This window comes from Mustela nigripes, chromosome 2 (assembly GCF_022355385.1).
Source record: "Mustela nigripes isolate SB6536 chromosome 2, MUSNIG.SB6536, whole genome shotgun sequence".
Classification (NCBI taxonomy): domain Eukaryota; kingdom Metazoa; phylum Chordata; class Mammalia; order Carnivora; family Mustelidae; genus Mustela; species Mustela nigripes.
Genome location: NC_081558.1, coordinates 112,112,787 through 112,140,654, shown reverse-complemented (window position 1 = coordinate 112,140,654; position 27,868 = coordinate 112,112,787). Strand labels below are relative to the sequence as shown.

At 46.0% G+C, this 27,868-nt stretch overlaps 1 protein-coding gene across 2 annotated transcripts in view; it reads left to right on the top strand.

The window, feature by feature from the left end:
- The window catches only part of VPS8 (VPS8 subunit of CORVET complex), a 247,030-nt gene extending 219,893 nt beyond the window's left edge, over positions 1–27,137 (top strand). For both annotated transcript variants that reach the window (XM_059391373.1, XM_059391372.1), the window contains 2 exons: positions 23,530–23,610; positions 26,396–27,137. In XM_059391373.1, coding sequence (XP_059247356.1) covers positions 23,530–23,610; positions 26,396–26,545 — 231 coding nt within the window. In that variant the 3' untranslated portion in view covers positions 26,546–27,137. The remainder of the gene's footprint in view (positions 1–23,529; positions 23,611–26,395) is intronic.
- The last annotated feature ends 731 nt before the right edge of the window (positions 27,138–27,868 follow it).

The window sequence follows — 27,868 nt, the reverse complement described above, 5'->3', positions numbered from 1 at the left end:
TTACATGTCTGCCGTACTGGAGACTGTCCGCCTCAGGAAGGCAGCCCCTGCCTCAGACTTGCTTGCTCTTGTATCCCTACCTGTGGAACAAAATAGTCAGTCAGTAGTTGTCAAGTGAATGAGAGAGATACATGAAAGAGACTCCACAGGACTTCATAGCTGTTTACGGGAAGGAAGAGGGGAAAAAGAAGTTTCTGGGGCTGATAAATAGAGAAAGAACAAATGAAACCTTGTTGCTGTCCCACGCTTGTATTCCCAGTGTGGTGAGTCCCTTACTGTTTGAGCTACATCCGCAGTATTCTGACTGAGACCAGTGTGAAACTCATTACCTAATTGCTACTTCCCTAGTTGTATATGTATTTGTGTGTGTGTGTGTTTGTGTGTACATATATGTGGACGTCTGCATGTATATTCTGGGTATCATCCTGGAGCTCCATTGTCAAAGTTACATTGACAGATGGAGGCACCAGCAGTGTCTGTTGAACAGTTGACTGCCAAAGTGATGTGTAAGAAACACAAAGGAGCAGTAGTGTTCTTGATTTGAGCCAAAGATTCTCTGTTGACCAATAACTCAAGAAAGTGTTTGATGACTGTGTTGTCAATATTGGCTATGGCAAGAGCTGGATGCAAGTGCTGAGGAAGCAGCCATGTTCTGTAGGGTTCTGCTTAACTTCCTGAGATGAGTGTCTCATGTAGGAGTCGCTCTTCCACTCTACCACCTGTCAGAATCTAGCAAATTCTATGAGTATGTATACATAACTCTTTTTTGCAACATAAGCATTTTGCATTTTAGGTATTTGTTTAGAAAGCTCTGGATTAGAAATACTTGTTGTGTATTATATATATGTGACATATAAAATTTGTGTGTAATATTTATATAAAATTTAAGTGGCTCTGATAACTTCAGTAAAGTTAGAAGATACACATGCTACTAAAGCCCTAAAGGGCTTGTTCAGTGTTTGTTCGTGGATGGCCGGAAATTTAAAAATCAGGAAGCATTTTCCTAAGATAAAAATTACTGTAAAAGTCTCTTGCAATTAACTTACTAGAATAGATTAAAATGGGAGGTGTTGATAATGTTTAAGGTGATAAATGGGTTTAGAGAGTTAGTTGAAGGCAGCATCAAAAACCACTCAGCTTTGATGCATCTTTTCTCAACCACTGAAGAAACACCAACCGGGAATTTGCAAGATTGGGATTGTTACGTGCATGGTCACCAAAGAAAGCAGTTTTGTCTTACATCTCAATCACAAAATCATAGTTATATTCCCTGAGCTTTCCCCAGTTTTAGATGAGCTTTCTCTGCTGGTGTGTTTGCAGAAGCCTGAGGAGTCAGGGTCTCTGACTAATGAGTATCCTCAAGCTAGTGATATCCACTGGAAGAGTCAGTTGGGGTGATGGTCTTCCCAGAGTGAATTCTCCAGTTTAGGACAGGCACTGGGAGAGGTAGGGTAGAAAGGCTTTCTCATAAGTCTAGGGTAAATTCAGTGAATATGCCACATACTTCCAGATGCCAGGTCTGGGAATGACCAAGGTCAGTGAAATACAGTTCTTGCTGTAGACACATTTCCAAGGGAATAGTGACTGAACTGTTTAATGTACTAGCCAAACCTTCCAGAGGCTGATTAGCAGTTCCTTAAGTATTCAAGCATATTACGGGAATTTGAAGCCGTTTTTTGTTTGTTTTGTCCAAGTGTTCTGGTGAGGTAAAATTTTTATAGTCCGTTCCCGATCTTGCCACTCATGTCAGGAATGTAGACAACTGAACTCAATCATGATTTTTATTAAATCATTGGCAGTTGCGGGGGGCAGTCTGGGGTGGTGGTATTTTTAAGGGAAAAAGCCTCACAGAGCCACAGTTTCCATAACAACAGAAAAAGCTGGCTGCAGTGTCTCAGCTGACTGGCCCCTCATGAGCGAAAAATGATAGCCCTTGATGGATGTCTGCTGCCTCTTTCCTTATTTTCTTAGTAGGACTTACATCCACATGTGACTCCCATGCCTCTGCTGATTAAAAAGACAGAAGGAAGCCGAGGACAGGATTTAGTCTTTGTTTTGGCATAGACAGGGTGGAAGATCTCCACAGGCCAGGTGCCCTTTTATGCTGGTGGGAAGTAGCTGGGGTGCGGTTGCCTTCAGACAGCCGAAAGATGTGGAAGGAAACATAGGCATTCTTTGTAGTTCAGAGGACAGAACCAGTGCCTGTGGGTAGCTGCTGTGTAGATGGAGATGTCAGCTCAGTTCGGAGCATATTCTGAGAGTGGAACAGGATGCCTTGTGAGCTAGCCCGTGATCTGTTACCACAGGCGTTTGACCCCCGCAGCATGGCTGCCGCTCAGAACTGTCGCTGAGCTTTTCCTGCCATGGGTAGAAGGTGGGCCGGGTAATTTTTAGATCCCTTGGTGTGTTAGGATTTTATGAGTCTGCAGTTGTATTAAATTCTAGTGATGTGTTCATTGATGTGCTGGATGATTTCAGTTAGACCCCGTCATCTAGCCTGAACAAGTAGAGCCTATAAAAAAACAAAAACAACAAAAGCAGGTTTGGACTTAGGGAAGGAGAGACTTCATGTGAAAAAATAATTGCAGAAAGAGGAGGGGCTTTTGCTATGAGGAGAAGGTTCCAGCCTTAATATCCCCAAGGGTGTCAAAAATCAGGTGGGGAACCTGGCTGGCTCAGTAAGTAGAGCCTCTGCCTCCTGACCTTAAGGTTGAGAGTTTGAGCCCCACGCCACAATGGGCATAGAGGTTACTGGGGGAAAAAAAAAAATTAGGCAGAAAGGAATTTTTTTTTTAACAGGGGCAAATAAACAAAGGTAGAAAGAACCAAATATGGGTAGTAGGTGAGAGTTGATTAAAAATGTCTTTCATGCAGTCAGCTGATTCTTGGAAGGGATCATTAAAGATTGTAGGCTGGCTCAGGCTGAGGGTGGGTCAAGGACTTGGGGGAGGGAAAGAAGCTTAACTGAAGTTTACTCATCAGTTAACAAGCATTTTGTTCCATCGAATCAGGACAAACAGTTCTGCTCATCTTTTAAGAGGCCAAGAGTGGAAATTTGGTGGATTTGTATCTGGCTTTGTTATAGAAGAACTTGGTGGCATGGTGGATTTTGTCTCAGACTTACGGGGAAGTGTGGTCTTTGCAATAAGCTGTTTCCCACAATGGGGTGTGGGGATTTCCTTAACTTGAACTGTTCTTCAGGAACTCAGGGCGCAGGTGAAGCATGAAGTAGCCATGGGTCTGACTGTGCTGCCATGTTCTTTCTTTACTCTTCTCCATGATTATGATCTGAAGTCCATGGCCAGGGCCTTTCTGAAACCTGCTTAGTAGTCCTCATGTGGAGGAAGAGACTGTTAGCTGGAAAGAGCTACAGGGGAGGACAGTGGTAACCCCTGGCTTCTGGTATTCCCTCTTGCTGATGATTGGGCCTATCTTCTGGTCTAAAAAGTGAGATTGGCTGAGGGTCTCAAAGGATCTCAGAGTTCTTACCTTAGGTACAAATCTACTCCTCACCCATTTCTTTTGTATTAAGTGAGTATTTTCAAATGTAGCATTTGGATTTCTTTAATGATATTTTAAATTACTGGACTTTTTTTTTTTTTTTTTTTTTTTTTGAGAGAGAGCGAGAGCACAAGCAAGGAGCAGAGGGAGAGGGAGAATCTTAAGCAGGCTCCATGCTCAGCACAAAGCCCGACATAGGGCTCAATCTCATGGCCCTGAGATCATGACCTGAGCTGAATTCAAGTCAGACGCTGAACCAACTGAGCCAGCCAGGCATCCCATTAATGTAATGTCTTTTTAGAGCAGCTTTAGGTTTATAGAAAACGCAATCAGAAAGTGCAGTTCTCATACATCTCCCCCTTCACATCCCCCTGTTACTAATATCTGCATTCCTGTGGTACATTTATTACAGCTGACGAGCTGTGCTCGCTTCGGCAGCACATATATTACAGCTGATGAGCTAACATAGATATGTTATTATTAATGTAAGTCCATAGTTTACAACAGCGGTCACATGTTGTGTTGTACATTCTTTGGGTTCTGACAAATGCATTATGAAATGTAGCCTCCATTACAGTATCATGCAGAACAGTTACACTGTCCCCAAAATCCCATGCATCACTTATTCAGCCTTCCCTCCCACCCTGCAAACATCTGGCAACTGTTCATCTTTTGATTGTCTCCATAGTTTTGCCTTTTACAGAATATCATGTAGTCGAACAGTATGTAGCTTTTGCAGATTGGCTTCTCTTACTCAGTGATACCCACTTAAGGTTCCTCCATGTCTTCTTATGACTTGCTATCTCATTTCCTTTTGCTTTGAATAATATGCCATTATCTGTATATACCAGTTTGTTGTCCATCCATTCATCCACTAAAGGACATCTTGGACATCTTGGTTGCTTCAGGTTTTAGCTGTTGTCAATAAAGCATTTGGAGGGTTTTGTGTGGACATAAGTTTTCAGCTCATTTGGGTAAATACCAAGGAGTAGCTGCTGGATTGTGTGGTAAGAACATTCAGTGGTCTGAGAAGCTACCAAACTATCTTCCAAAGTGGCTGTACTATTTTTGCATTCCCACACAGTGAACGTGAGTTCCTGTTGTCCTACATCCTTGCCAGCATTTGATGTTGTCTGTTTTTTGGATATTAGCCATTCTAGTAGTGGTGTTTTGAATGATATTCGATGTTGAGTATTTTTTGTATGCTTATTTACCGTTTGTATATCTTCTTTGGTGAGGTCTTTAAATGATTTTGAGGGGTTTTCTCTGGTTTTGTTTTTTGTTTTAGTGGTGCTCTAGAGTTTACCCTATACATCTTAACTTTTCTGATTCAGCTTCTGATTTAAACTAGCTTAATTCAAGTTATATATAGAAGTGTTACTCCCATTTAGCTCTACTATTTTTTCCCACATTTTGTGATACTCTTGTGCATGGTATATCTATTAATGTTACAAATCCAACAATACATTGTGATAATTATTCCTTTACTGTCTGTAGCCACTTTCTTAGCCCAGTAAAGCTTTGTCCCTACCCATCTCCTTTTTGCAAATATATTATACATATATTTCATTTCTGCATGTTATAGGCCAACATTATATTATGTACATATTATTATACAGTTGCCTTCTAGTTCTTTTTACCAGTTCTCTTTTGATTTTTCTTACGTGGATTTGAATTACTTTTCACTTATGACTCTGAACAGTATCTAATCAACTTACATTAGTATTTTTTTATAAGGTGGGTCTGTTAGCAACAACTTCTCTCTTTTTTTGTTATCTTGGGAAAGTGTTTCTTTCCTCTTCATTTTTGAAAGATAGCTTTATTGGGTATAAAGTTATGGTTGACATAACTTTCTTGGAGCACTTAGAATATGCTGTCCTGTTGTCTTCTGGCCTCTCTTACTTCTGCCTACAATTCAGTTACTAATCTTATTGGGGTTTCCTTATAAGTGACTCATCATTTTTCTCTTGTTGCTTTTCAAGATTTTCTCAAAATCTTTGACTTACAGCATTTTTATTGTGAGATATTTGTGGGTCTTGGCCTTAATCCTGCTTGGAGTTTGTTGAGCTTTCTGGATGGGTAGGTTACTGCTTTTCTTTTCTTTTCCTTTTTTTATTAAAGGTATTTATCCATTTGCGTGCGAGAGAGAGAGAGAACATGAGCAGGGTTGGGGAGGGCAAAGGAGGAGCAGAGGGAGAGGCAGACTCCTCACTGAGCAGGGAGCCTGATGTGGGGCTCCATCCTGGGTCTCAGGATCATGACCTGAGCTGAAGGTAGACACTTAACCAGCTGAGCCACCCAGGTGCCCCTAGGTTACTGCTTTTCAGTAAGTTAGTGACTCTTCAGCCGTAATTTCTTCAAATATTTTGTCTTCTCCATTTTCTCTCCTCTCATTTTCTTACTCCCATTATGTATTTGTTGTGGTACTAATGGTGTCCTGCCTTTCTCTGTTCAGTTTTCTTCACTCTTTCCTCCCCCCTGATCTTCAGCTTGCATACTCTATTGATTTATCTTCAAGTTCATTATTTCTTCTGCCAGTTCAGATTTACTATTGAGCCTCTCTCCTGAATTTATTTTAGTTATTATACTTTCAACTCTAGAATTTCCATGTGATCTTTTTTGTAATTTATTTCCCTTTCTGATACTCTTTTCTTTTTAAGGTTTTATTTACTTATTTGAAGAGAGAGAGCATGCCCACATACACAAGCAGGGGGAGGCACAGAGGGAGAGGGAGAAGCTTGCTCCTTGCTGAGCAGGGTGCCAGCAGACATGGGGCTCAACCCCATGACCCTGGGATCATGACTAGAGCTGAAGGCAGATGCCCAACCTAGTGAGCCACCCAGGTGCCCCTCTTTATTGATATTATTTATTAAGGGTGCAATATTGCCATCATACCTTCCTTTACTTTTAAAATCGTGCTTTCCTACATTTCATCCATTCCCTGTAGGGGTATGTGGTTTTTTTGTTTTGTTTTGTTTTGGTTTTTTTATTGATGTTTGTTTGGGGGTGGTTTTTTTTTTGTTTGGTTGGTTGGTTGGTTGGTTCTGTAAATATATTTATCATGGCCAATTTTAAAGTCTTTCTGTTAAGTCTAACATCTGGTTACATTCTCAAGCAAGTTGTATTACCTGCTTTTTTCCCCCCAGTATGTGATCACACTTTTCTCTATTTCTTTATATGCCTTGTAATTTTTGGATAGAAACTGGATATTTTAGGTAATGTAGCAACTCTGTGCATTGCTCCCCGACTCCTGGAGTTACTCTTACTTGCTCCACTCCACTCCAGGCTCCTGTAGCCCAAGCTATTACTATTACTTTCAATGACTGGCTGGGTTATTTTCATGAAGTCTTTCCCCCTCCCCATCTCCAAGTATTAAGCCTCTGATATTGCTCCTTCGGAGATAGAGCCTTGAGTGTGCCCACAGACAGCTGGGATAGCAGTGGTATTGGTAGGGCTCTCATTCTTTTTCCTTGGCCAAACTAGCTGTTAAACTCTACTGGTTGTTCTGTTACTTTCAGCAATGCCCTGGATGCATAAATTGCCCTACACACTGATTCAGTGAAATTGTGACTCCTTTGCAGGAATAGTTTCTGAGGTCTGTTTTCAGGATTTGTTTTTACCTCCTTATTAGCCCTCCCCCCCAAGCTATCATTTCTCTCAGTTCTCTTTTACAGAGTAGCTGGCCTTTTGTAGGTTATATCTACATTAAATCCATGAATCTCCTCATTGCCTCTCACCACAACCTTCACTGTTCTTAAGACTATTCTTAGGCTCAAACTTCTCCACGCTCAGTTGCAAATGAAGTCAGTTGCTTTGAGAAGAGATTAACACCTCTCTGTTTTACTGCCTGCTCCTCCCTCAGAATAATCTCTGAACCAGGACTCTGTTCCTGGGGATAGGTAGCTTCTCTCTGAATGACACCCCCATTTAGGACTTGAATGCATGCTGGAAGAGGGAACAGCATGAGGTCCTCTTGGCCTTTCCTGTGATGGAACCACTGCCTCACAGACTGGAGCAGGGGTGGTCAGAGAGTCAGGTTTTTTTTTGTTGTTGTTTTTTAGTGGACAGTCCCCAGGAAGGAGCCTGGATTCCATGAGTGGAGTCTGGGTGGAAGAAGGGAGCCCTCACCACTTCTTGACTGCGCTTGCCTAGGACTTAGCCTCAGCAGCAGGTAGCTGGAGGCAAGAAGAGAAATTCTGAAGTCCTGCTTCTACTGAAAAGAAAGCCCTCCAACTAGGAGCTTGAGAGAGAAGGAGCTTGGTATTCTTAGTGACAGCAGCCTGGGGTGGTGTTTCTTCCTCACTATGCTCAGGTGGGAGCGGGGAGCAGTCTTGGTTCAGAAACCACAAACTCGCCTTTCTTAATGATTTTACATTGGTTTTTTAAAAATATTTATTTCTTCATTTGCTATTTGGCCTTAGGACAGTTTCTAAGGTCTGTAAAAGGTTGATTTTGGAGTGTGTGTGTGTGTGTCTGTATCTATCCATCCATCTATCTAGCCTCAGTAGTGAAAAGGTCATCAGAGCATCTCTTGCTGTCATGCTAGAGGAGTTATCTCTCTCCTCATCTGTTTCTAACAAGCAGTATCCTGCCTCTGAGTGAAAATCACCTCCTGAGGCAGGACTTCCCATGTTTGAGAGTTATTCCTTATTCTGGTTGACAACTCTCTACCTATTGCTCCTGTCCCTTCCTCTGGAAGCCGTCAGAAAGATCGCTCATTCCTTTTTATAGCAGCCTTCCCAGTACTCTCTGGAGGTGAGGTCCTGAGTCCCCAGCCCTTCGTCTTCTCCTGTGTGGGCAGAATGTGGACAGTTAGCTCCTCGCTCACCGCTGCCCTGCCATACCCTATCTCTTCTGCTCCCACCATGCCGCTTCAGGGCAGGTCACCTTAGAGCACAGTGAGATCATCCCTGTCCTTATTCTCGGTTCTCCAAAGGAAACCAAAAGCACATTAGATTATCAGCACCCATTCTGCACGGGTGACTCAATGAACATGGTGATCACAAACTCCTGGTTCTGTTCACGCATGCCATTGACCCCTCCTGTAACTGCTGTTGTTCCAGAGCCAGATGCAAGACTCTTCTTGTAGTGTTTCAGATTAGCCCTTTGGGCATCGAGTTTTTTCATTCCATGCTTTGGCCTCTTTTATCTTTATCCAGCTAACTGATAAAATATTTGTATAAAGCGGAGCCAGGGAGGGAGCCCCACGGAGACCAAGATAGCATTGCTTATTAGTCACCAGGCTCTGTTAATTGAGTGTTAATGGGTGTGATTTTTCTGCCTCTAATAGGACACTCCTTCCTAAACAGTTGACATGGTTTTCAGAGCGGAGTCCGATCCTAACAGTGGAGCTGTATGTGAGACCACCTCCCAGCCAGTGGCTGCTGTCTCTTCCAAGCTGGTGCCCTCTCAGCATGTGGGGGAGCACTCCCTTACCAAAACAAGTAATGTCCCGGTGTCCACCATCTCCTTGGAGCTGGGGACACAGCTGAAGTTTTGAGTATTGCTCAAGGTAGATGTGGGCCTTTCCCTTCCAACAGAGTATCCTGAGGAAGCTCTCGGGCATTTCCTGCAATACGTGGCAGGGGTGTTTTTGCTTTTCAGTATGCATGACAGAGCAGCTAACAGCCTATTATTTTGCATTAAAACAACTCAGTAGGCCATTCTTAATTGTACTGCGCTGAGAGATCCTCTATTTGGAAAGGTCACGGAACTGAAGAGCAGAGCTTTGCGAGGTTTGAGCTGCTCTGATGTATGTTGTTTTCGAGCGGCTGTTGTGCTGTCACTGCGGAGTAGTTTTCTGTCTGGACTCCTTTCCTGATCAGTTCACGTGCCATCCCTGAAAGCTCACTCCTTGTATATAGTATCAGAACATGGGGTCGAGTCTGTTCAAGAAACAGCAGAAGTCTTTAAGTAAAGTGGAAGGAAAAGGAAAGATGAAATGTGAGCTGGTGCTGAGCGCCTTCTGTTCTCTCTGACAGAAGCCACTGCCGCAGGTCTCCTGTGTTTTGTTGTTTTGCATATTGTAGGGACATTGTAGTCATGATTTACGTTGGTTCTTCCCTTGTGCCATAAGTAAGTTATAGCGCCCCATCTTGTGTGAAGTTTCTACTGATGGTAAACAGAATTTCAGATGCAGCATATTCTTAAAAGGAGAGACTCCTCTCTACATGGTGAAATCACTTAACTTTTCCATATATTGACTAAATCAGTTAAGACTGCTTTTTTTTTTTCCTAAAGATTTTATTTGTTTATTTGACAGACAGAGATCATAAGTAGGCAGAGAGGCAGGCAGAGAGAGAGGAGGAAGCAGGCTCCCTGCGGAGCAGATAGCCCAATGCACAGCTCAATCCTTGGACCCTGAGATCATGACCCGAGCCGAAGGCAGAGTCTTAACCCCCTGAGCCACCCAGGCACCCCAAGACTGCCTTTTTATGGTACTAAAGGTAATTACAGAGCGCCTGGGTGGCTCAAGGGGTTAAGCCGCTGCCTTCGGCTCGGGTCATGATCTCAGGGTCCTGGGATCGAGTCCCGCATCGGGCTCTCTGCTCAGCAGGGAGCCTGCTTCCTTCTCTCTCTCTCTCTGCCTGCCTCTCAGTGTACTTGTGATTTCTCTCTGTCAAATAAATAAATAAAATCTTTAAAAATAAAAAAAAAAGGTAATTACATATCTGTCTCTGGCAACTTCATAGCAATATAAGAGAATAGTGAAGTTATACAGAAAAGTCCCTGTAGTCACTGGAAAGAACTTCTATATTTCCCATGTCCTCTCTCTGTGTTTCACTTCGCTTCCGAGAAGCCCTCTGTACTTCCTGTTTACCTCAGCAGTGTGTTGTCACTCCCCAGTCAGTGTGTATCTCTGCTGCCCCGAAAGTCCTCACCAGCTACACGGTTTCTGTCTTCCGGGGCTCAAGTCCATGCTCCCCCCTCATCTAATGCTTGGAAAACTTGAGTGGAACCCTGTCACAAGCAAAATGAAGTCCAAATTGGTTTAGGTCAACAGTGTAGGCTTTGGATGTATCACCGGCCTACTCTTCATTTTCATCTTCTTTCCTTCCTTCATTAATCAGTGGAAATTTCTCATTTCCTAAACATAACCAGTCCCATGTCCATATGTCTGCTTTTGTGATGCCTTGTTTTTAGCCTCCAGTTCAAATTCTGCTTTAATACATTCACAAAACACGTACTGGGCACTCACTATGTGGCAGGCATGGGTCTAAGTGCACGCGATCCTGTAGAGAACCAGACCAGTCTCTGCCTTCACAGAGCCCCCATTCTGGTGGTATTTTCATTCAAAAAATGAAAATAAATCTGATTAGAATTCAATAATAGCTTAAAGCATTTGGGGAAGAAGAGTCTTGAATGAAACCTCTTGAAATCTCCACTACCTAAACCAGGGTAGTTGACTGAAACTGGAGTATATGTGTATCATTACTGTCACATCCCTGTGAAGCCCACATTTGCATTGCCTCCGTTTTTGTCCTTCACATTCACCTTGGTTCCCAGGAAGAAAGTTTTGTGTGTACCCAGGATATTGATTCCTTACCGTTTACACAGTCATGTCAGAAATACTTGGTGAGGACTACAGTGGTTGCCATGAAACCTGCTGACAAGAGCATCCAGAGGCCTGTGTGCTGTGTGAGGGAACACCTGTGCCATTCACTCCCAGGCCTCATAGTCCTGGGCAGGCCCTGTGGGACCCAACAACCTTCCTTACCGGTATTCTCCTCTGTTACTTCTTCCCTCTCTTCTTTGGAGTTACTTGACTTTTTTTTTTCATTTTTCATTTTTTTTTTTTTAATTTATTTGACAAACAGAGATCACAAGTAGGCAGAGAGGCAGGCAGAGAGAGAGGAAGGAAAGCAGACTCCCTGCTGAGCAGTGAGCCCGATGCGGGGCTCGATCCCAGGACCCTGGGATCATGACCTGAGCCGAAAGCAGAGGCTTTAACCCACTGAGCCACACAGGTGCCCCTCATTTTTAATTTTTAAAGGGTTTTATTTATGTATTTGACAGAGAGAGATCACAAGGAGGCAGAGAGGTAAGCAGAGAGCCCGAAGTCTGTAATACCTTGTAGGTCCTGGGATCAATCCCAGGACCCTGAGATCATGACCTGAGCCAAAGGCAGAAGCTTTAACCCACTGAGCCATCCAGGTGCCCCTATTTGACTATTTTTTACTATTGATTTTGATTCTTCTATTGCTCTTTTAGCTATATCTCTGTTCTTTTTTTTCTTTTTTTTTTCTTTTTAGTGGTAGCTATAGGGATTACAGAATACATCTTTACCTTATCACAATCTAATTAGAGTTAATATTTTACTACCTATTATAAAATACAGGAAACTTGCAGTGCTATAAGTCCATTTGCTAACCTCTCCTCATTTAGTTCTGTGAGTTCCATTTTCTTCTGCCCTCAGAAGAACTCTTTTGTCTTAATTGCTAGCCCACAGTGGCATCTATCAAGATAATTGTTTGACTTTGTTCTTAAGTAGGCAACAATCAGGTAATCAAAGGGTAGCAAGCCTTAATTACATATATGAAGTGAATGCTTTCCCTGTTTTTATTTTTTTTAATAAGGTCATTTTATTATTTTTTAAATAATCCCTGTCAAGATAATAGGAAGGAATGATAAGACAAAGGAGGATTTCTGACTAGCGATAGAAAAATGCTACCCCACTAAGAAGCTTTCTTTATAACTCCACTTCCCATAAAAATAAATCTTAACAGATTTTTTTTTTTTTTTTAGATCTTTCTTTCCTGACTAAAAGGAAAGACTGTAATAAACCACAGTGCGGGAACCTAAGTTTTCACAGGACAGTTCCCTCAGGAAGAAAGAAGGTGGGGGTCCCAGCCCCAGCTGTCATCCATTTTATTTCCCAGGACTACAGTTTTTTTTCTGTTTCTAATGCTGCCAAACACTGGAGGCAACAACATCCATTGGTTATTTTTTGATGTGCTTGAGAATTTGAGTTTGCCATACCCGTGAGGCAGTTGATGACCAATGTTTTATGGTAATACTAATAATCCCTGTCAAGATAACAGGAAAGTTTTAACACATTTGACCAAGGAACAATATTTTTTAAAATTTAAACTACATTCTACAGTTGCCTAAAAGTTTTTAAAAGTCCTTTTTTTTTTCTTTTTTTTGGCATCATGAGATTATTAGTTTTTGCCACTACAAGTCTTCCCCAGGTTGTTGCCTTTCAAAGCAGGTTAGGCAAGGAGTAGCCAAGCGTGGACAGGTAGAATATACACATGTCAGTATTCAGACCCATCTGGTGACAGTCATTTTTGTGAGGGAGCAAAATGAGTAGACAAGCGAAAGATTACCTTAATGGCACAGCGTGATGGGGCCCTAACACTATGATGGGCCCACTGAGGATGCTCGTGGGGTACTCGGTACCTGCAGTCCCAGCACACTGAGTAACACAGGTGCCCCATGGGAAGAATACCTTGTACACCCATAGTACCTTACGTTTGTGTAGACAACAGAGAAAATATCTGCATAGCCTACTTCATGAGGCTCCTATGAGGGAACTGGAGTGGTCTCTGGCTTATTCTAGTTACTTTCATGTTTAATGCACACATTAGCCCAATGTTTGCATTAGCCTCTGTTGTCTCTGACACGTGAGAAAACTCACCTATTAGACAGGTCTGATCCTATAGCCCGCTATCCTACAATGGTGATGATTAACATCAAGGATATCAACACAACTAATTAATGTCACTAATTCAGAATATTAATAATAATAATTCAGAACCAAGTTCAGAATCTCTTCCGTGATGGCAGAAAATATTCATGAGCAACTAGTGTATGTAGGAAACGGCCTTCACATTGTTGTGAAGGAGTTAGCTTTGGTTCTTCTTTATCCCCCCAGTATAGTTAGCGCACAGTGTTGTGTTAGTTCCAGGCGTGCAGTATAACGACTCAGTAGTTCTCTGCATTACTCAGTGCTCATCATGATGATTGTACTCTTTAATCCACTCTAACTTTTTCACCATCCCCTCCCCTCTGGGAACCATCAGTTCTCTGTATTTAAGAGTTTGGCTTTTTGTTTGTCTCTTTTCTTCTTTGTTCATTTGTTTTGTTTCTTAAATTTCACATATGAAATCATAACGGTATTTGTTCTTCTCTGTCTTATTTCACTTACCATTATACCCTCTAGATCCACCATGTTGCAAATGGCAAGATTTCATTGTTTTTCATGGCTAAATGATATTCTATTGTGTGTGTATACTGGTCCAGATGTGTGAGCACATGCACGCACACACACTCATCCCATATCTTCTTTATCTATTCATCTATTAATAGACATTTGGGTTGCTTCCATAGTTTGGCTATTGTAAGTAACAGTGTGGTAAATATAGGGGTGCATATATCTTTTTGCATTAGGTTTTTGCTACTATTTTTTTCTTTTTTAGATTTTATTTATTTATTTATTTATTTATTTATTTGACAGAGATCAAAAGTAGGCAGAGAGGCAGGTAGAGAGGGGAAAGCAGGCTCCCCAAGCAGAGAGCCTGATGTGGGGCTCGATCCCGACACTCCGGGATCATGACCTGAGCTGAAAGCAGAGGCTTTAACCCACTGAGCCACCTAGGCATCCCTGAATTAGCGTTTTTGTATTCTTTGTGTAAATACCCAGTCATGGAATTACTAAATCATATGGTGGTTCTGTTTTTAATTTTTTGAGGAACCTGCATGGTTCCACAGTGGCTGTCCCAGTTTGTATTCCCACCCACAGTACATTAGGATTCCTTTCTGTGTACATCCTCACCAACACTTGTCATTTCTTGAGGTTTTTATTTTAGTCTTCTGACAGGTCTGAAATGACACCTCATTTGGGGTGTTGATTTGCATTTCCCTGATGATGAGTGATGTTGAACATCTTCTCACATCTGTTGGCCATGTGTATGTCTTCTTTGTAGAACTATCTATCCAGGCCTTCTTATTTTTTAATTGAATTATTTGGGTTTTTGGTGTTGAGTAGTATAAATTCTTCATAAATTTTGGATACTAACCATTTATCAGATATGGCATTTGCAAAAACCTTCTCCCATTCCATAAGCCATCTTTTAGTTTTGCTGATTGTTTCTCTTGCTGAGCAGAAGCTTTTTATTTTGATGTAGTCCTAATAGTTTATTTTTGCTTTTGTTTCCCTTCCCTGAGGAGACATATCTAGAAAAATGCTGTTACAGCCAGTGTCAGAGAAATTCTGCCTGTGCTCTCTTCTAGGATTTTTATGGTTTCAAGTCTCACATTTAGGTCTTGAATTCATTTTGAGTTTATTTCTGTGTGTGGTGTGAGACAGTGGTCTACTTTCATTCTTTTGCATGTTGCTCTCCAGTTTTCCTAACAGTTTGTTGAAGAGACTTTCTTCCTGTTGCATATTCTTGCCTCTTTTGTCAAAGATTAGCAGACCATATAATCATGGGTCTTTTTCTGGGCTCTGTTCTGTTCACTGATCCGTGCATTTGTTTTTGTGCCAATACCATACTGTTTGATGACTGTAGCTTTGTAGTCTTATATTGAAATCTGGGATTGATACCACCAGTTTTCTTCTCCTTTTTTAAGATGTCTTTGGCTGTTGGGGGTCTTTTGTGGTTCCATATTTGTTCTAAGAACTTAACTTCAGTCCTTAACATTGTCAGCTCTCACTGGGCTTCTTCATCTCAGTCCTCCAAAATGTATTTTTAAGCATGACACTAATCATTGTAGTTCATTTTATCAACTGTTCTCTCTCCAGAGCCTTTTATTAAGACTTCACGGCCTGATGGGGTGAATTTCTTTAGCTAGAAAGCAGAATCATGAAGGATATTGGAAAGAGATCAGAGGCCATCCGTATTTCAGGAGCATGGCTAAGGCACCTTGACCGCCCAGCTAGTCCTACTCTGCTCCTGACATAGCCTTCTGTGACACAGAAGGCTGTCAGACTTATTCACACTGATGCCAGGAGCAAGGCAAGTGAAAGAAACCTCTGGAACTAGACTGCACAAATTCAGGTCTGGCTTCCACCACCACCCAGAGTGACCATGGGCAAAGCACTGGACCCCAGGACCTTAGTTGCGTTAGCTGGGAAATACAGATGCCGGAAGTACGGCCCTCATGGGTTCTTGTGATGATCAGATGAGCTAATGGATGCACAGTGCCCCAAACAGGGGCTGGACAGTGGTTGCTTGCTCTGTAATTGAGCTGACTCCTTTCATATCTTAGCCCACTTACTCTAGCATGTTCTTCCTGCTTCCATGAAGTCACTGTGTTTCTTTTTAATTGTGGTACTAACAGTCTCAGCTTTTGTGGGTATTTTCCAGTCAGCTGCTTGTCCTCTCCATCGCCCACCTCAGGCGCCCTCTGCCCGAGGGCTGCTCACTCCAAAGCTGTCGGTACTGCACCAAGTGAAAGCTTCTTCATAGCTGTCCTGCCGGTGTTTGCCTCCGCTCTCCAGGCAGCTTAGCAACATCCCTGCTTATTTTGTCCTTTCATTACCTAATTCAGTATTAATTGCGACCTGCGGGGAAAGAGGAGGCATTCGAAAAGGAGCATGAGTGAATGGTCAGGGTTCTGGAGCAAAGTGTGTGTAGAGGGGAATTTTAGGAAGGGGTTTTCTGTTTGCAGGGAGGAAGGAAGTGTCAGTTCCCTCTTATCTCTGAAGCCAGGGTTTCATTTTAGGCAAAATGTTAAGGACCTCTAGTTTGAAACAGCTTAGGTAGTGGCAAAAGTCTGACTGAAGCCCATACCAGCTAGAAAGAAAGATTGAAAAGTGAGGCCAACGGCAGAAAGGGAGAAGAGTGGGAAAATACAGTTCCCCTTCCACTCATCCCACTCCACCTCCAGCTCTGGCCCCACCGGCAATTATAAAAATGCCAGTAGAAGGTTCCCGAAATGAAGGAAAGACAAGTAGCTATGTTGCAGAATTAGATAAAGTGTCCCACATCTCTGGGAAACTAGGTTTGGCCTGCTTGTGTGGGAAAACGATGAGGAAAAGAAATGTTGGGATTTTGATTGCAGGACCTTGCTTACTGTAGAGATCCCGTGGCCGCCCGATGTCCGTGGATGGTGCAGGAGCCTTTGGATCCAGGCTCCCTGGCATTACTGTTATCATCCCTGTTCCTGGGGCTCCAGTCCCTTGGGTGGCAGTGGATTCCAGTGGCTTTCTGATCTCAAAGCTTGATGGGCTAGTTGAGTCTGTGGATCCTGAAGGCCCTGGGTGGTTTTCTTCCTTCCAGCTGTAAGAACAGCTCTGCTTTCTGCCAGCTCTGTAGGAGTGGGAGTTAGAGCTTTGAAATGTGCTGGTGCAGCAAGTCAGCCCTGCCTCCCTCCCCTGGGGCTCTCCTGAGGTCTGCTCTCTCTCCAGGTCTGCTTCTTGCCCCTGCCCCCCTCTGCAAGGCAAGGCGGGGGGCACTGTGGGGGGGGGGGGTCGCTTCCCAGCTGTCCTTCTGATGTTCAGCCACAGTTTAATTTTCAGCTTTTATCACTAGACTTCATTACATTAGAAGAAGAAAACGGGCTCTGGCAGATAGCATCGAACGTGTTTTTCCCTTCTCTTCCAGTTGGAAAATGCTTCATGATCCATTCTGGGCAGGGGGTCAGAGGGGCTGGGGACACTGGCAGGGGCTTCCTGCTGAGGCATTTGCCCCATGGAGATAGCGTTCAGATCTGGTCACTCACACTTTGATGTGCTGGACACTTGATTTGGCAGATCGCTTTCTTTGTACAGCATCTTAGACCAGTTCTTCTTTCTCGTTGGGGCTGTCCTGGGGCTTCCTGATGGGGCCTCTCATGCCTAGCTCTAGTTTGCATGTGATTATGCCATAAAAGCCGTGAGTACCTTCAGTGAATGTTGCTTTCTTACTTGAAACCTGCATGTCTTCCCATGCCTGTTACCTCCTGCAAGTCTTTCCTGAGTGGGAAAGTGGCTGGTGGTGGCATTGCCTTTCTCTAGATCAGAGCGTAGACCTGGGAGGGCGGTGACCCGCCCAGGTGACACACAGAGCTGGGACAGGATTAGAGCTCAGGGTTCCTGAGTCCCAGCCCACTGTTCTCTCTTCCAGGGCACATCTCTTGGGAGAATAGATGACACAGTGGCAGTCACCGCAGCCATGTACTGAATATCAAATAGGCACCAGGCCTGTATGTGATCTCCAGTCCTCACAATTCTGTAGTTTGCCGAGAAAGAGACTGAGAGAAGCTAAGTAAGTGGGCCAGAGGCGTTCAGCTAGTTGTTGCAGAATCCACACGGAGCCCAGGGCTGTCTGAGCGTGCGCCCTGTGTCCTTCCTGCATGTAGAGGGCTTGTGGAAGCTCCAGAAACCTGTAACAGGGAGAAAATCTGCTTGCTTGCCCTTCCCGCCCCTTCCTCCGTCTGAGAGCAATGAAGTTGTTCCCGTGTCTCTGTGCGGAGCTCAGCTCTGGCTGCTGGGAAGCAAGAGAGACAGAGGCCCTGTGTTCTTAGAGTTTCTCACTTCCCCGGTCTCTCTCCCCGGTGGCCTTTCTGTTGCCACGTTTGCTGCTTTGGATGGCACTGTGCTCTGAGGTTTCCTTTCTTTCCTTCTTGGTGCCATGTGAGGGCTAGGTACACATGACCCATATCCCATCCCAACTGGCTCTGTGTGTGGCACCCGCAGGGCCCTCCCGGACCCCCTCCGGGAAGTCACAGCGTCCTGGCCAGTGACCCTGTGCCGGAGTCCTTCCCTTCCTCATCTGAACCACTTCCCATGGCATAGCTTTTCTCTTACTCCTGTGACAAAAAGCAAAAAACCCCAACCAACTCAAAGAATAGGCCACTTGCTTCCGAGTGTCGTCTAGTGCCCGGCGATGCCAGGCTTGGGCTCAGGAAGACTGTGTGGGGGCCCTTCACCATAGCCACTGTGGTGTCCTAGGCAGCAGGGCAGCGGGCCCAGCCTCCCTGCCACAGGCTGCGGTCACACCGAGTGGCGGCGTCGGCACTGGAAGTACCAGGCAGCCATGGAGAGAGGCTTGTCACTACAAGTCCTGCTTGCTTGGTACGTTTTCCTATCTTCTTAAAAGGGGCGGTACCTATGTTTTTGACAATTAAAAAAAATCCTCTCCCCAAAAGTGAATTGAGTAAAATGAAATTGGCATTTTTCACTGAAATACAGGACAAACATACCAGAAATCACAAAGAAACTTTATAAGTCCCAGTTCTTGGAACTAGGAAGACAAGTGCCAGTGACGTCACATTAGGCCAGCCGAGTGGCTGCCTGCTCAGACACCTAAAACGGATGGTTCCAAAGCAGCCAGGAGATGGATTCTTCAGCCACTATTTTTTGCCTTTGCCGGCTGTAGAGCATGGGGAACAGAAGCGTGACCAAGACACAGTTCTGCTGTGCGGGGAGCCCCCAGTCTAACAGATGAGCCCGATACCCAGAGAATCACACCACAGTGAGTGCAACAGATGGCAGCACATGGGGCCTGTGGAAGCAGATCTGTTGACAGGACCGGGGCGCACACAGGAGCATTCTGGAAAGGTGCAGAGCTGAGGCTTCCATGTCTCGCGTGTAAGAGTCTGATCCAGGCCCACAAATGTTGTAGCATCGGAGATTTTGCTGGTTTCTATCGATGACAGGAGAGCATGTGGCAGATGAGGTGTGACCTGCAGAGGAGCAGTGGCTGATTGTTGGTGGCTCAGTGACCTCTCGGGCATTGCTTGTCAGCACTGGAGGACATGGAATCTTTCCGTGGGGTTTTAATGTCCCACAGATTCTGGGACATTAAACTGCTCTTGTTCACGTTTGTGCCCCAGACCCAAATACTGGGAGGGACTTGAGAGAGGTTTGTTAACCCAGAGAGCTGGACCTTAGTTTCTGAGGCCTGGTGGGGAGAGGAGGGGAGAGGACAGGAGCCCGCAGAGGCAGGGAGTCTTCTGTGGACAAACTGACTTCGTGAATGCCCTGTGCCTCCCCTCACAGACTCCCCACCCCACTTTCTGAACCTATGGAAACATAAAGTAAGAGTCCAGAAATCCCTGCCTCGGTGATTAGTAGTCATTTCCTATGTGCTTCCTTTTTCAAATGACAGTCTCATTCCAGGAAGGATTTTAAGACAGGTGAACATCTCCTAGGTCCGAGGCATGTCTATAAAGAGCTCAGCCATTTTGCCTCAAATGACTTGTCTCCACTTTACCCAAGAGCCAGTGTGGCCCAGCCAAGAACTGGGCATGTCCATCCTGTGGCTTCCGGAGGGTTCCAGGGCAGCCCCAGCAGGCACTCCTCAGCTAAGTGACCCAGGGTGATGGCTTGCATGGTACGATAGGACTGTAATCCTCAGGTACTTCACACCCATGCAACAGTGACATTTTTCAGTTCCTAAAGGACGTCATCATAGGAAGCCCCTTCTTGTGGTATTGCCAAGGAGTCTAAGGGCCTAACGGAGGAATAAGACTGGCAAGCGAGCGGCACCTGGGTGACTCATTTGGTTAAGTAGCTGTCTTTGGCTCAGGTCATGATCCCGGAGTCCTGGGATCGAGTCCCACATTGGGCTCCCAGCTCCATGGGGAGTCTGACCTCCTCTCTCATGCTCTCTCTCAAATAAATAAATAAAATCTTTAAAAAAAAAAAAAAAAGATTCTGTCAAGCTGCCCTTACACACTTCTCTGGGCAGATCATGTTGTTTGAAATTATGGGTGTGTGTGTATATGTGTCTCTGTGCTTACCTGTTTATTCTCTGAGCAGAGGGGTACTCGGGTTTATAAGGTAAAGGCCCTGTTTGTGACCCTTAATTGGTTATGATTTTTTTTTATTCCTGTTAGGCAAGTCTCTTAGCCTTCTCTTCCTCAGTTTACAGTCCAGTTCCCTTACTTAGTAAAACAGGTGCAAGGCTTGCAATTCCATTAAGATTCAAAATAAACCAGGTGGCAAGAGCATCCTCATTAAATTTCTTATTCTTTCCAAGGGTTGCTAAGATGCCTGTGAACCTAGTAAGTGTTGAAAACCAACATCCCTAATCCGTGGGTGCCTTAGGGAAAGAGAAATGCTAGTGGAATGACTGATTTGGTGCAGTGGGATCAGTAGGAGGTGAAATTCCCGCAACCTGAGAGTTTTCTGTTACTGCGGGATTCAGGACATGAAGTCCCCCGCTCCAGCCACTCTAACAACACAGGGTAGCACCTGGTTGCTCCAAGTGTAGGCTGAGGTTGAGCATTCTCAGCATTGCCTGCGAGCGTGTTAGAAACCCAGCACCTTAGACCCCACCTCAGACCTGCTCACCGGGCTCTGCATTTTAACAATATCTCCCAGGGATTCTCCCGCACATCCCCATCTGAAAAGTCCTGGACCAGAAAGCATGAGTTCTGCACTTTCTGGCTCAGTGAGCGAACTCCCCGGGGCTAGAGCCATTTATTCTATGCCTAGAATAGACTCATCTGCCCATAGTATTTCCTGGGGGGGTGAAAGCAGGATTCTGTTTTTAGCAGTGGCATTTTCTACTTTTGACCTGACCTTCACTTTGCCAGAATGATTTGAGTTGGCTTCCAAAACACATCCAGTAGGATGAAATATATGGGGAAATTTTTATTATAAAACTGGGGTATAATTGTGTACATAAATGTTTGCCACCAAGCCCTAAATAGTTGCTAGTTCCACGTAACTAACCATTTAGCACTGAGTTCCATAGTGCTAAAAACAAAAAAAGAAAATACAATTATTAGCAGGTCAGTGTCCAGTACAGCTTTTCTCAGCAAGGTTTGATGGGCATTTTTTCAGTGGGTCACCATTAAATGGCCAGTACCACCCACATTTATATAACAAGTACCAGTAGTACATTTCATGAAATTTTTTTTCTTAAAATATCCCTTCGAGGTCAAGGCTGCTTTATAGAAGTAGCTCCATAAGGAGAGACCTTTCCTGGCTCTTGCTGCATCATCGTATGCTAACCTGGCGTGTAAACCTTCTGTGTAATGAAACTGCCTTCCCCTCACCATGAACCCCATCCTCCACTACCTTACCAAGTCAACTATTGACTTGCTTCTGTTTGGACCTTCGTTGTGAGACCTTATCATAGAGTGACCGGGGAATAAGCAGAGGGGACATCCGGTGGCCGGGCCCTTGTCCTGTGGACTGGGGCGGTGGCAGGCCCCACAGTTGAGGTTTTGAATGGCTGGAGAAAGACAAATATCACCCCTGTCCTTAACCCATGCTGCTCCCCAATTTATGCCAGCGATACTGAAGGGATTTGAGAAGTCAGATGGTAAAACCATATTTTTTCATTAAGTCTCTCGACAGTAATTATATTTTTTTCTCTTTTTGCTTTGTTTGAGCTAGGTGTGTAGTATTTCTCAGACTTTCCAATCATCTTGAGCTTGGATCTTTCCTGTGTATTTTACTTAGTGTCTGTCAGAAGTGTGATACTCTACATACTTTATCTCCAAAATATGATGGTTTTTCCTACCAAATTACAGAGAAGAAGCATCTTTAAAAAGTGTCAAGGCAAGTTTAAACATCTGAGAGAATGCTCTCCATGTGTCCGGCAGACCCAGAGACATGGAATGGAATGAAAAGCAGAGCCTCTGTGGGTCCCCTTTTCTCTTTTTTGGCTGTTTTGGATCGCACTGCCCTTGTTGGGATTTCCACGGAGCCGCCTTGTCCTCAGCTGTCCCATCGCCGTGGGCGTCAAGACTGCGTTACCGTAGTGGGGCAGCACTGTGGGTCCCAGGGGCCATGAGATGTGGGCCTCCTCTCTGATAGCTGCCTTTTGGGCCTTCCAGGAGAGCCTTCCGCCTGGTCAGAAGGTAGAGTGCTGGAACAGCTCCCCGCTAGGCTGGCGTGAGTGATTTCAAGGGTCATGTTCTCTCTGAGATCTTAGTACGTTGTTTCCCCTAAGGACAGTAAAAACTTTGAGGAAAAGAAACAAAGTCCTTCCTGGAAGACGAATTAATAAATTTATGTAATCTCTGCATAATGCTTATTTCAAAGTTTAGAATCCTTCTGAGGGGGAAAAAAAGGACATGACCGTGCCTTCCTCAGAGCGTGGCACCCTGTCCCCACCCAGACCCTTCATCATTGAAAACCTTCTTCAGAGAGAAATTCAATGTGTACTTAGTGATGCTTTTATTCATGCCCAGAGAGGTTCATAATAAATACAGAACAAAGGCCTCTTTTTACTAATCTTACATATAAGCATAAAAACTCCTGAAAGCAACATTTAAGAGTGTCTCTGAATTGTAGTAATATAAGCTAGCATGCACGGAGCCCTTGTGAGGCACCAGGCATGTAAGCGACACTTTAAATCTGTACCTCATCTAATTTTCAGTGATCCCATAAGGAAAGCATTTTCTTCTCACAGATGAGGCAGCTGAGGCTCAGAAAAGAGACTTCAGACACAAAGCTCACATAGCAAGTTAGTGTCAGAACTGGTGCTCCAGTTTACCTCAGACCCCAAAGCCTGCAGCTGCCTCTGCCAGATCCCATTTCTTTTCTCTAGGTGAGAGCATTGGACCAGATGCGCCCAGAGTAGCCTAGAACCACAGTATCAGCGTGTCCACCACAGTGACAGGTGGAACAAAGCAACACAGCTGTAGAAATAAGCTAGACTTCACCTCTTCCAAAAAAGCAGTAGACTAGCCTTGCAGCCCGTTAGGTGGCTGCCATCTTTATCAGGAGACTGGGAAAGGGCGTGATTGTGTGTTTATAATGCACCCTCCCCAACCAGCACTAAGAAGGGGCATCTCTGCCCATCAGCTTCAGTAGCAGATATGAGAGGGTGAGCCCGGACTGAACTGCTCTGCACAGTAAAGACAAAAGGGTTGAGGTCAAGGAGCCCCGAGCAAAGCTTGTATATGGACACTTAGACCACAGTGGGGACGGTCCATACACAGGTCAACCTGGGGGCTGGCACCAAGGGGCTTCAGAAGGATGTACCCTTCCTAATTAATGTTCAGTAAGGTCTCTCTTGCTAACTGCTGGTAGCATGGTTTGCCTCAGAAAGGCGTGACGGAGGCCATGTTCTGTGTCAGCATGGCCAAGTGCAGAGGCTGCCCACGTGTGTTGTTTACCTTCTCATTTCTGATTTCCAGGCAGCCTCAGAACCTGTCCTGGACCCACAGCAAATCCAAGCTTTTGATCAGCTTTGTCGTCTCTACCGAGGAAGTTCCCGGGTAATGTTTTTGTGGTGGTTTACATTCTGTTTTTAATAAAAGATTTTATTTATTTATTACAGCACAAGCAGGGAGCAGTAGGCCAGGGGAGGGAGAAGCAGATTCCCCATGGAGCAGGGTGTCTGACGTGGGGCTTGATCCCTGGGATCACGACTGTAGCCGAAGTCAGACGCCTACCAGTCTGAGCCTCCCAGGCGCCCAGTGGTTTATATTTTTATTTCCCAATTTATAATTACTGTTTGGGAAGTGCAGCGTCCTCTAGTCCGCACTCCAGCCTCCTCCTTAGTTTGGAACCCTGGTTAAGGTGGTGTGGAGCTCTGGCCCCAGGGAGCACTCTGGATTGCAGAGGACACAGAGGAAGTGGGCACTGTCATCCCTTACTTGCTGAGGACACAGAAGGGCATCTGCATGTGTACTCCCTTCTGGAGGCCTTTGTTTATGCCGATGATGATCCCATCTGCCCGAAGTCCCAGACCCCGCCGGACATCTGTGCTGGCTGAATGTGTTTTGGCAATGGAACCCAAATGCTGAGTGACATGGGTGCCCAAGACAGAAGTGGAAACGCAGGCAGCCCAGGGCCCCCGCCATGAGCCTGCCTCCAGCTTTCTCCTCTCTCCTGCCTTGAGCACAGGGCTCCCGTTCTCATGGTTTAACGGGGCTGCTCCCGCTTCCTGGTCGCAGCTGCTTGCGGGCTAGTGAGGTGGAGGAAAAGGAGGGCGGGAGGAAATACAGTTCTAGAAGTTGCATGTGTCATTTCCATTGTCCAGAACTTAGACACACGACCACACCTCACTGCAGCGGGGACTGGGCAGCGGCTCTTGTTGCCAATGGCATGGGCTAAAGTGGTTAGCACCTGTATAAAGCCGAAGAAGAGAAGGCCCGGGAGAGCCACTAGCAGCCTTGCCCCCGCGTCTGTCTGCATGGCCCCCGGGGCCCGATAAGCCTCTCTGCCTGTTCCCCCTTGTCTGGTGGCTGTCTGGAGTTCGCTCCCCATCCAGTCACCTAAAGCAGAAGCCTGGCAGCACCCCTCCACTCCCCCAACTCCCCAAGGAGCTCCCGGAAGCACCCTGTCTGTACCTCCTGCGGCTTTCTCTCCTTTCCCTCCAAATGGTCACTGCAGGTCTCCTGTCCCTGCTGCCTGGGGGCTCGCTCTGAACCCCAGTATCTGGTTACCCCCTTATTTCCTGCATCTCATCACTGGAAGGTGGAGTCCAGACTACCACCTCCTCCACACCCCAAGTTGCCCCTAAACTCCAGCCAGGCCCGATTTTTTCTCAGTGTTGTCTTGAGCTCGTGCAGACCGTGTGCAGCTCTGCTTCTGAGCCTGGACTCCCTGCTTCTCCTGCAAATAACTGCTGGGGGGCTTGGCATATTCCTGAGGAAAAACCGTGTTCCCTCTTGGAGAGAAACTTCTCCAGGGGTCTCTGGTACAGGGCCCAGTGGCTTCACTGAGACGGCAGCGTCTCCATCCCTTCTCAGCCTCAGCCACATTCTGCTTCACACTGTTCTGCCATCACTCAGGACTCCTTGATTTCCAGATCACAAAGTTACAGAAGCAGAACGCAGATCTTCTCTTAGGAAATGGAAAATATTTTTGCGGTTGATCTTCCTAAACCTCACAGGGTCTGAATGTGAGAGAACTTCGAGTTGATGTAACATCTGTCGCCTCTTCTGTTCCTAGTCTTATACAGAACTGTTCTTAGGAAGGACTTCATAGGCTGATAGGCAGCTGAGAGGGCTAGAGAGGACGAGACGTGGCAAAGACAGGGCTCAGTGGATCAGGGGACATCTGTCTCCTGGCCCGGTGTAGTGTGAGTCCCCAGCACATAAGTGCGTGACCTAGCCCGCTGCACACCTGGCAGGTGGAGTTCCAGGGCCTGGGGCGAGAACTGAGAGTCCCTCCAGCTGTCTCTCCAGTTCCCCCAGTCACTGGTAGTGCGTTTTCACCAGAAGTGACAGATGGATCTGTGTGACCCTTGTGCCGTTACTGTCTGGAGGGAGAGAGAGCCCCTCAGTGGCTAGATGAGCCAGAGGGCAAAGCACCTGGCAGGGTGGGTGTGTGGGGATGGGTGACAGAGCAGGGATGGCAGGACCGCAGGTGGCTCAGCTGCGTAGAGGTTGAGCCCTACGCTACCACTCAGGGCTGGTGACTTAGGGCAGGTTGCCTCTGAGGACATGGGCTTCTGTACACAGAGGGTTCTTGTGGAAGATCAGGACTGCACACATGGAGGGCCTGGCATAGCGCCCACAGTGCAGCTAGCTCACGCCAGCAGAAGTCGCTGAGGGCCTGGGGTCCAGAGCATGACCTTGACCCAGCAGCCAGGCCATGTCTGCCGGCTCCCTCCCTCCTCTCAGCTGAAGGGGGGCGGGGCGGGCTGCTGGCAGCATCAAAGCTAGGGGTCATGATTCAGGGTCATTTGTCCTGAGAGGAGCTCAGCGAGAGGGAGAGCGTGAAATGAAGTGTACAGGGAGCAGAGCACCCTGGCATGGGGCACGTCTGTGAGGGACAGCAGGCCCGGGGCTACAGCGGTGGGGGGCGGGGGGGTTCCGGCAGGATGTACCCAGTCCGGTCACGGCATTGCTCAAATAACTCGGGCCCTGGAAGTGCAGCAAATTCGCCCCAAGTCTCCTTTTGGGTTAATGAGATGCAGACCTGGGAGCCAGAGCCCTCTTTATGCTCTTCCTGCGGGGTGGCGCTGTCCCTTGGGTATCTGAGGTGGGGGAGTCGAGGACCCTTCGCCTCTGTTCCACACACCGGGGCTAAACTGTGGCCTTTCTTTTGCAGCTGGCTCTCCTCACAGAACTCTCCCAGAATCGCAGCAGTGAGAGCTACAGGCCATTCAGTGGCTCCCAGAGTGGCCCTGCTTTCAACAGCATTTTCCAGAATGAGAATTTCCAGCTGCAGCTCATTCCCCCGCCTGTGACTGAGGACTGAGGCCTCTCTGGGGCCTGGCACCAGACATTGGAGATGATCCTGGTGCAGCCAGGGAGGGACATCCTCCCCTCCCCGCCGCAACTGGCTTGGCCCCTCCACCTTCCCCATTCCGAGCAGAGGTTCCGAGGAGGATGTCAGTGCTGGGCCTTTTCCCATGCCCATTGTTTCCCGTTGTTCCCCAGGGAGACCACGGTCTCTCAGGAAATGCAGCAGCACCACATCATCAGACCAGTTGATTTTATTTTGCTTGTTCAGCAAAGGGATGTCCCATACTTCCATCCAGCTTTTTAAGAACGTGAGTGTTGCCCTTGGGGATATTTTCCAGTTTCCCTGAAGCTTCGATAATAGAGGGAACTCAGGCAGATGGCATTCAGGAGTCTGTCCTGCTTGGTCCCCTCCAGCGGCTAAGTAACACGGAGGAACCTGAGCTCTTGCTGCTGTCGGGAAGACAGAGCAGTGGCGGGCCAGGCTAGGGGGAACAGAAAGCAAAGTTTTGGGGGCGGGGCATCTCCCTTTTGATGCTTTTATGTTAAAATCCATTTGAATGTAAGATTTGCCCTAACAATAAATGCCTCTGTGTTTAAGTTCTTCAGGCTTGCTGGCTAGCTCTCCGTCTGTCTAGTCGTGAAGGACACTTAGAGCCCTTGTTGCCACAGTTCAGTTTTATTAGTTCACACTCAGTCCTCTTTCACAGATAAAAAATGCTGAGACTCACATGAGGAATAACGAAGGCAACACACTCGAGAAGTGGCAGGGGGGCTCGGTCAAACATCCAACTCTTTATTTCCGCTAAGGTCGTGGTCTCTGGGTTGTGAGAGAGCCCCACACGGGGCTCCGTGCTGAGCATGGACTCTACTTAAGATTCACTTTTTCCCTCCCTCTGCCCAGCACCCCCTCTCTGGCTTGTACGTGCAGTCTCTTTTTCAAAAAAGAAAAATGGCAGAACAAAGTGGGGTTCAAGACGGCAGTGTAACAAGATCCTGAGCCCATCTCCTCCTATGAATACAACAAATCAACAACTCCATAGTTCCCTCTGACAGGAACTGAAAGCTGAATGAACAGAGCCTCCACAACGCAGCCTGAAAGGACAGCATCAAGGTGGGAAAGAGGCAAAGACATGGACTTGTCGGGGGAGAAAATCTCAGCCACGGGGAAGCACAGTAGTGACGGATCACAAAGGTATGGAACTGTTCCCTGAGGAGGGAGGGATTTGAGCTCTACATCAGATACCCCAAACCTCAGATCCTCCACAGGCGATCAAGAGAGATGAACCCCCAAAACACCAGGTTCTGAAAATCAGTAGGGATTATGTCCAGGAAAACT